This window comes from Anarrhichthys ocellatus, unplaced genomic scaffold (assembly GCF_004355925.1).
Source record: "Anarrhichthys ocellatus isolate YVR2014 unplaced genomic scaffold, GSC_Weel_1.0 scaffold36, whole genome shotgun sequence".
NCBI lineage: Eukaryota > Metazoa > Chordata > Actinopteri > Perciformes > Anarhichadidae > Anarrhichthys > Anarrhichthys ocellatus.
In genome coordinates, this window is record NW_022280066.1 from 4,122,336 (window position 1) to 4,131,593 (window position 9,258).

At 44.8% G+C, this 9,258-nt stretch overlaps 1 protein-coding gene across 6 annotated transcripts in view; it reads left to right on the forward strand.

Moving 5' to 3' along the window:
* kiaa1109 (KIAA1109 ortholog) overlaps positions 1–6,368 on the forward strand; it is a 71,701-nt gene extending 65,333 nt beyond the window's left edge. For all 6 annotated transcript variants that reach the window (XM_031866681.1, XM_031866683.1, XM_031866684.1 and 3 more), the window contains 8 exons: positions 435–624; positions 1,031–1,248; positions 1,550–1,801; positions 1,924–2,127; positions 2,576–2,770; positions 3,302–3,436; positions 4,182–4,347; positions 5,393–6,368. In XM_031866681.1, the coding sequence (XP_031722541.1) occupies positions 435–624; positions 1,031–1,248; positions 1,550–1,801; positions 1,924–2,127; positions 2,576–2,770; positions 3,302–3,436; positions 4,182–4,347; positions 5,393–5,609 (1,577 nt within the window). In that variant the 3' untranslated portion in view covers positions 5,610–6,368. The remainder of the gene's footprint in view (positions 1–434; positions 625–1,030; positions 1,249–1,549; positions 1,802–1,923; positions 2,128–2,575; positions 2,771–3,301; positions 3,437–4,181; positions 4,348–5,392) is intronic.
* Positions 6,369–9,258: the final 2,890 nt, after the last annotated feature.

Below are 9,258 nucleotides of genomic sequence, written 5' to 3' on the forward strand. Positions count from 1 at the left end.
CGGCTCTTGTGAACTGGATGTGGATCCAGAGTGTAGTGCAGAGTTCTCGCTCAACACTGGGAGCTGTGCAGTGATGAGATGCAGACGTATAAACACATTTAACTCTCACTTTTCTACACTTGCTGTGTCAATCTATACTTCATTTTATGGGTTGCGTTTGGTGGTTAAATAAGCTAATGTAGGATGTATTTAGATGTTGCATACATTTGTAAATGGAAGGTATTTAGAAGGTAGAGTATTCTTAATATTGTATTTCTCTCGCTGCAGCTTTGCATGTAACACTTTTCATTGCACTTGACTTTTTACATATTTTTTTGGGAAGGAAAATTCTTTTTAAAAATTATATATTTCTTTTCCCCCAAAATGTTCGGCAAAATCTCTTTTTATATGACATAGCTGCAGCGCTAACCGATCGCCGTCTGCTCTTTTTCTAGCCCACATCTCGGAACACCCCAACCAGCAGCCCAGCCACAAGATCCAGATCACCATGGGGTCGACGGAGGCGCGCGTGGACTACATGGGCTCCAGCATCCTGATGGGAGTTTTCAGCAACGCCGACCTGCAGCTCCAAGACGAGTGGAAGGTCAACCTGTGCACCGTTGACACCAGCCTATCGGAGAAAAGGTTTGGCGACGATGTCGGCGGCAGCTCATCGTGCAACACAGCACGTCTTTGGTTGTTGTAATATAGCGCGCTTGATAGAATGCTATGATTAATTGTGCAGTGAGTACATGAAGTGTTTTTTCTCTCTGGGAAGTTTCTTATCTTGGTTCACTACCACCTGAGTTCATATGAGCACAAGTAACTGCATCAGGAACTCTGGAGAACACAGGTTTTGGTTCTTCAGACCTTCATTATGACTTTCTTAATTACTCGGCAAGCCAGTGTAGCAACATGACACAAATCTGTCGTTCCAGATGCAGTGGTGTTTCATCTCCACCATTACCATCTGCTTTCCTGCCGCGCTTTACTGTTTTCTACATTATCCCCTGTTTTAATCTTCTATCTCTCCCCCCCACCCCCACCCCAGTGAAATCTTCGTCCACGGAGACTTGCAGTGGGACATTTTCCAGGTGATCATTTCACGCTCCACCACGCCGGACCTCATCAAGATCGGCATGAAGCTGCAGGAGTTTTTCACTCAGCAGTTCGACACCAGCAAGCGGGCCCTCTCCACCTGGGGCCCCGGTCCCTACCTGCCCCCCAAGACCCCCGTCATCAACGCCGACAAAGGTTCGGCGGAGCTCTGTAAGCATTTTCTACACTGCTGGGAGAAATATTGAATGCAGACTGTGGCGTATTAAGGTGTGCGCAGCGAGCGTGTGTGAGGGCAGTTGTGCTGGTTGTAGGAAGTGAACTGATTTGAAATTCTAATACGCTTAATTTGTAAACCACTTTTGACAAGCTGGTACGGCAAGTGAACGTAATCAAACATGGAGCATTCGTTAAAAAGAGATTGGAGATTTAAAACCAGCATAATGCACAGAACTGATCCCGTTCAGGTCAGCGTCTCACTCTGTGCCTCCCGACCGTCGTCTTTGTCCCACAGACATGGACGCCGCCCATCACCGCCACTGGCCCGGCGTGCTGAAGGTAATCGCTGGCTGCCACATCTCCCTCTTCCAGATGCCCCTGCCCGAGGACGCCGTGCAGCTGGGCGGTTCCATGAGCCTCCACGGCAACCACATGACCCTGGCCTGCTTCCACGGGCCCAACTTCCGCTCCAAGTCGTGGGCGCTGTTCCACCTGGAGGAGCCCAACATCGCCTTCTGGACGGAGGCGCAGAAGATCTGGGAGGACGGTGAGACAGAAAATGTCCACTGTGGGACTGGTGTCGGACAACGATTACGTAATGAAAGAATAACATTTGCCGCCGCACATAATCCCTGTCTGACAACCCACTTGTGTTTCTGTCCGGCCCAGGCATCAAAGACGATTCTACTTACATTGTTCAGACACTGGACTTCCATCTCGGTCACAACACTATGGTGACCAAACCCTGCGGTGCACTTGAAAGTCCGATGGCCACCATCACCAAAATAACCCGCCGGCGCCATGAAAACGCCCCACATGGAGTCGCCACAGTCAAAGAATGGTTCAACTACGTCACTGCCATGAGGAACGAAGGTAACCTTTTATTTATTTTAATCTATGTAAACCATTTGTTTTGTGATGTCATCACACGTACCGGTTCCAGTTCCTCAACCGGAAATCTGAGAACTGATCTTATTTCTTTTTCCCATTTTTTTGCTCTGATGGATGTAAACATGGTGGAGGAAATACTGTAGACACAACACACATTCCATCAGTAACAATAAAAGTGGCGACTAAATGCAAATGGTTGCTTCATTGTAGTGTCTTCAAAAACTTTAAACTTATCTCAACTTCAGACGGCTCTGACTAAAAGAAGACAGACACAGCGATTTATTAAAAAAAGTCACAAGAGCTCCTTTCCGTCTGCCTTTCCTTTCAGCTGCTGCCTGTTATCTTAAATGTCAAACAGGCGCAGATAGTATTTAACGAAGCAGAGACGAGTGAACTCGCAAGCTTTGACGCGTCTTCTCTCTCGTCTCAGAGTTGAACTTGCTCAGGAACGTGGAAGCCAACAACCAAGAGAGCGGAGCGGCGGCCAAAAGCGCCAGCCTGCTGAGCAGCTTCCGCAGCTCCTCCAGCTACAACCATGAGACGGAGACCATCTTCGCTCTTCCCAGGATGCAGCTGGACTTCAAGTCCATCCACGAGCAAGATCCCGACGAACCGTCTCTAACAGGTAGGACTGGAGCCAGCAGAGTAATGTAACGGTACATGAAGGCAGTAACGCATCTGTCGATGGACTGTATCCTTTTATCACGTGTTTTTTTTAAATTTATCTTTTATTATGAAGACAAGAAAAATGAGACACGAATTAGCTTGCTAGCGCACCCCGGGGTCCCTCTGCCTCATAGCACCCACTGCTAGGGGACTACTTTTTTGGGGGGAGAGCGCTCAGCATCTCTGGAGACAAACGGTCAGACCTTCAGTTAGCGGCTGTAGCATGTTGAATTCGGCCAGCGTAAAAATAAACGCAATAGTATTTATCTCCTCTATTTTTTTTCTCCCCCATGTCCCCTTTAGAATCCCTATACTAATGGTCCATAGCTGCAAACTTGTCCCTGAGATGTGAAAAATACATTTTGTTCATGTATGGCGCCAGAGTTTATCCCGCTTGCTAGTGCTAACGCTAACAGCATTGCGGAAGTCAAAATATGAGAAGCAAAGGTTTGTCCTCTCGTCTCTTATTGTTTGATTTTATTTGTTCCAGACGCCGACAGCAAACCCAAAGTGGAGTGCAGCGTGGTGACGGAGTTCACAGACCACATCTGCGTCACCATGGACGCCGAGCTCATCATGTTCCTTCACGACCTGGTGTCTGCCTACCTGAAGGAGAAGGAGAAAGGTTTCTGCCACTACATCATTCATTCCTCACGTCAGTCAGTCAGCGAGAGACAATAAGCAACGTTTAGTCGTAGTCAGCCGGCCACGCTCTCTGGGCCAAATTCCAGAGTCATCTGCGACAGGTGCGGCGATGACGATAGTTTGATTTGAGAGTAAAAATAGCTCCCGGCGTTCTAAACCAGACACGTCAATAAGAAGAACAACAATATGAACCACGTCTGTCTGCCTCCCTCGCTTTGGAAGCTGTTTGTACGCCGTCGGACTTATTTCGAAGAGCAGCGTGAAGCGCAGGCCGCTGAGTGTTATTTTCACACACAGTGGGCAGGTCGGAGTGCTCCACGCAGGCAGCATTTTTAAGTGGTTTCTCATTGTGACGGAGGAACAAATTAGCACCTTTTATGCCGGCAACCTCGCGTTCGTCGTGACAATTAGAATAGCGCCCGTGACTTTGTTCTGTTTATTGTGCGGCTGAATGGAAAGAGAAGAGAGGCTAGCGTCGGAACAGTTTCACACCAGAGCTTGATCCCCCTCCTGATCAATCAAAGCAGGCCAGATGGGTATTTGAATGTGAAGAGAGTCCACATGCGTGCTATCGAGGTCTCAGGGATGTTAATGAATGTTTATTGTGTTCTGGCCCTGGATGTTGTTGCTGGAGAATGTGTTTGCCATGTTAACAAAGAGAAAAAAGAACTAAGCAGCATAAGGGAGTTTCCTTAATGCCTCTCTCCCCCCCTGTGTGTCCTCAGCCCTCTTTGCCCCGCGGATGTTCGTGGCACGGCCCGGTCAGAAGAGCCCCACGGCGCTGCACGACGAGAGCTCGGCGGACAAGGACGACGGCGACGGCATCAACTACACCACGGTGGACTGGAGGGAGTTCATGTGCAACACCTGGCACTTGGAACCCACTCTCAGGTCAGCGGCGCTCCACCACACCACAGACATGTGGAGCGTTACACCCTCCGTTGTGACGGAGTCGCATTCATTCAAAGCGCTCACTCGTGAATAACGCTCACTCGAAAAGCAGCGGAGGGCGAACTAGAAAAGTGTGAGCGTCATTCTCTGTGACCTCGTGGCCACGCCGGGTTTCTACAACGACGTGCCGGCCAAACCGGCAAATCCAAATATACGAGGCTGTCGCGCATCAGTGTAAGGGAAAAAAAGAAAGAAATCCAAGCCACACATAGGAAATATAGATTTCTACTGTTTATAGGAGAAATAGCATAAAATGCTGGCAGCTGAGTGTTGCTCCTATTTCAGCATAAAGGACTGCAGTTTAATTTTAAGCTGTTCTCATCTCGTTTGATGGGTCAGTGTGTAAATGTGCTGCCGTGAGACGTCCTCTAAGCTTTTAAACTGTAAGTATTATAGTGGCAATAAAAATGAACTCAAAGTACCAAAAGTAAAAGTACTCAATACGTAGAAACAATGCTCCTCACAGGTTATATTATCTATATATTAGAATATTTGTGTTTATTAGATGCTTAATGTGTAAGCAGCATTTAATGTTGTAGGTAGGGATGGGTTGGGTTTTATCTTGAATCACGATTTTAAAAAAAGTGAAATGAAAAAAAACAGGAGTTATCATGTAAGAAGGAACAGACTCGCACAATGTTGCTATTTATCTTTTTATTTATTTATTCATCCTTTATTTATGCAGGGGGACCTCATGACTTGTGATTACCTTATTTAAGATTAAAAGACGTCACCTATCTGTGATGCAATAACAATAATTTCCTTCACAAAATGTCAGGTAAAGGGAATCCAGGATGTTCTAATCTAGATGGTTGAGCCTGAAGACAGTTGGTTTATTTCAATGCTGATGGATGGTTAAATAAGTAGCATTGTATTTGTATCTGCTCACAGACTTTAGATATAATAACTGAAATAAGATGTAAAGAACAACTTAGTTTCTGTAGTTTTTAAAAACGGAGCGCTGAACATCTGCTTGCGTCCTCAGGCTCATCTCCTGGACGGGACGTAAGATCGACCCGGTGGGCGTGGACTACATCCTGCAAAAGCTGGGCTTCCACCACGCCCGCACTACGATCCCCAAGTGGCTGCAGAGGGGCGTGATGGACCCGTTGGACAAGGTGCTGTCGGTGCTCATCAAGAAGCTGGGCACCGCCCTGCAGGACGAGAAGGACAAGAGAGGCCGGGACAAAGAGGAACACTGAGGAACACGCCGCACTGTAATCTAGGCCGTGCGGGCCTTTCCTACAGGTCACCAACACTGGATTACTGGATTACAACGGGCCACTACTGTACAACACATTTGTCAAACGTTTCCATTTTTACCTGCTACAGCCTGTGAATTTCAGCCGAGTTTGTTTACTGTGGCGTACGCCAGTAGCGGCTCTGACTGAAGCGTTTTGCACCGATGTCGTTTTTTCTGTATATTTTGAACAAAGTAGCAAATGTTAGAATTATTTGACTTTAATGGTGAAGAAAAAAAACCTGCCTCCTTTACCTGCTGTACATGACCTTACTGAAATTGCTTGAAAGTTTATTTTAAGGCTTACCAATATTTCATGAAAAATGATTTCTTATACCGTTGCCTTTTCTTTGTTTCCCATGGAACACATGGTAGATATGCTTTATGTATTTTAGAGTGTAGTTTTAAGATATTTAAGAACAGTTCAGTGACGGTGTTCTTGATTTTATTTTATTGATGTGAACAAATAAATACTGGGAGGTTTACTGCACACCATCCGCTCAGTCATGACGATGACATGAACTTGTAATTATAATTTGAAACCAAGATCACTATTTATGAGTATGTGGAATGCTAAGTCTATAACATCGGCTTGGTGTGTCAAGCTTATTTTTGTCCTTTTTTTAAAAATGAAATCCATACAGTAGAACCAGTGTATATAATTACATTTCTTAAACATGTTGATTTCCTAACTTAATAAAAGTATTGCCATTCAATTTTAGATGAGGCTCGGGTCTGTTTTTGTTGAGTTGGTACTAATTTAAATGTATTTATTATTTAACATTTTAGAAATTCTTTGAAAACCCACTCTGACGGCCCGCGGGCGGGCTGTCAGAGTGTTAACTGCATATTTGTGTTATGTACACAACTGCTCTGTAACGATGAGTATTAATGTGATATCTCATTAGAAAGCTACGGTTCTTGTAATTCGATTTATGCAAACCATTTCAAGATACAATAACAACAGCAGGTACAGTTATCGTCTCTGTCAAACAAGCACTCTAAAAATAGCCGATAAAATATCGCTGTGACTCACCGATTATGATTCATAACGTCCCCCTCGTGCATGCTAGTCCAGCAAAAACGGTCTTGCTAGGTGGCTAAGGGTCCTCTCGATCGAATCTAGTAAAACATTTAGTCCAAAACACATTAGTACGTCCATAAAGACCCACGGGGGGCTGTTGCATCATTTCAAATTAGCCAGCAGATATGATAACTCGCGATCATATTTCGGGCATAATTTCACTTTTCATGTCAACAGAGTGGAGATTTTCACCGCAAAATGGAGGCTGCATTCTGCCGGTTAGATTGACACCTCATTTGACCCAATAGGAGCTTCTATAGCCCGGTCACAGTTTGGAACAGCCAACGAGAGTCCGCTTTGAAAGACAATGCCCGTCTCTCTTCTTTGAGTAAAGCTCGAGCCAATCGCAACAGATTCCATTGAATCTCAGGCTCCATATAGCCAATGAAATTACGAAGGCAAGGATATGCAGATTTATCAGATGGCCCTCTGGGAAAATTTTCAAAACTGAAATTGAATCCGTGACTGAGGTAACTGGGACAGATTATCAAGACCAAAATCTGGTTCATGAGAACTTTCAAGAATCTGTGAAAGTTGACAATGGTTAAATATGATATAGTTAACCATACATCAACATAAATAAACTGTAGTTTGAATTTCAGACATGTAGTATATGCATTTTGACATGGTGATGCGAGCCTCCAAATGCATTTTTATGTGTTTTTATGTGGCCGCACTCTTAGTAAACTATGTGTAAAATATTAATTTTCTGTGGTATTGTTATCAAATTGTAACTTCTATGAGGTACTATGACTCCATGCTGTCGTAGGAGTGTATTTTCCAGGTCATAAGTCCCAGCCATAGATAACTGCTGCCATCTGTTGGCCAAAACAAATCTAGGTTGAAATAAAAACCTTCTTTTTCAGTGTGTTGTAAACTCCATAGCTCAATGCTAGTAGCACTTACAGTGATTCTGTGTTACCGTTCAATAGAGACTAAAACCATACATGTACTCCCAATGGTTCAATAAGAGCTGTCAGTTTACTTTGGGTACGCGGTTGATAGGCGTTTTAGGCAAATTTTAGAGTGAGAAGAGGTTAAAGGTGAATCACACCAGTTTTACGCTTTGACGGTTGTTAAATGTTTTTATGTTTTCATAACAGAACGCCAGCATCATTAACTAGCAGCATGGTGTTTGTTAGACGTGGGACATTTACCAGGCAGCGAGACTCCAAAAAACACCAAACTATGCTACAATATTGTTTCATTCTTCTGCTTCAGTTTTGACTATTCTTTTTCTAATCTGCCTCTTGTGAGACGGAGAGCACTACAGCTCCCCTTTAATGAAGTGTACTTTCCGTTGCTTTAAATCAATGGTGACTCCCTCTGCTCACTTTCCACTCCGTGAAACGCATCACTTCACGTGGCAAAGGGTTCCCATGAAGCGGCTGTCGGACAGGTGATAGATCTTTAATGAACCACTGTATATTTTTTTTAATTTGTACGTCTCATATTGTTTGAATCGAAGCTTTAATGGTAATAATACATTTTATTTTCCTTCAGGCTGTAATTTGTTTCCATTTCCGGGTTTTTAGGTCAATTAATGAGCGTTTAAATTCTACAAGATTCAGTTTGTAATTTATACCAACTTCAACCAGTTTCCTCCAATGTTTGTCAAGAGTACCTCTCCCCCCATCCTTCAAAAGGCCTGCTGCTGTGCTCACTGGGGGGCTTTTATTAATACAGTCCCCCCCCCCCCCCTCTCTACCAGGGCTAATCTCCTCCACTGTGATACCTCCCCCTCCTCACCACGAGCCATGTTCCACTTTTTGCATTTTTGATGGCGCGTTGGCGGGTGATGGGGAAGGGAACAGCGGGTCTCCTCTGTGATGTCTGCAGTGAGATTAGTGCAGTGTCACCTGAGGAAGCCCAGACAGCTCCGTGTGGGAGAACGCACTCAAGTCCTCTCTCTCTATCCCTCTGTCCCCCTATCTCTTTCTCCCTTTCTCTCTCTCTCGCTCTCTCTCTCTCGTCTTGGCCGGACATTATTTTTTTTATTTATTCTTTTTATTCTGCCTGCTGAACAAGCGGCCTTCCTTTGAAGTCGTTTCTTCTTCTATTTTACATATTCCCCTCGCTCTTCTTTTATCGCTTCCCAGAGCTACACTGTGTACATGTCAACGTGGGAGCCAAGTGAGCGACCAGCAGATGGAGTCAAAAGCCAGTCATCCCACAATCTGAGCTCCTCCTTAATGACAAGTCAGCTCCCCTGTTTACTGTCCCGCTACTGAATTATAAAACAGAAAACGGAACGGGGGTGCATTAAAAAGTCATGGAGTGGCCAGAGATGTCGAACAGCTTCAAGTGCCTGCCTTGGTCCTTCGATAACGCTGAGTGGTGGACTGCCAAGTCGAGGAAAACTGAAGCTATTATTGCTTTGTGTGACCATTAAATGACAGAACAGTCTTCTTAATTGGAAGGTATGAGAGATGGAGTTAAAACAGTGTAGAAGGCCGTGCTGGAGAATGAATATTTTATTTGCCGAAGACAGAACTTTTCAACATAAAGGGTTCTAAGCTTTGAAGCG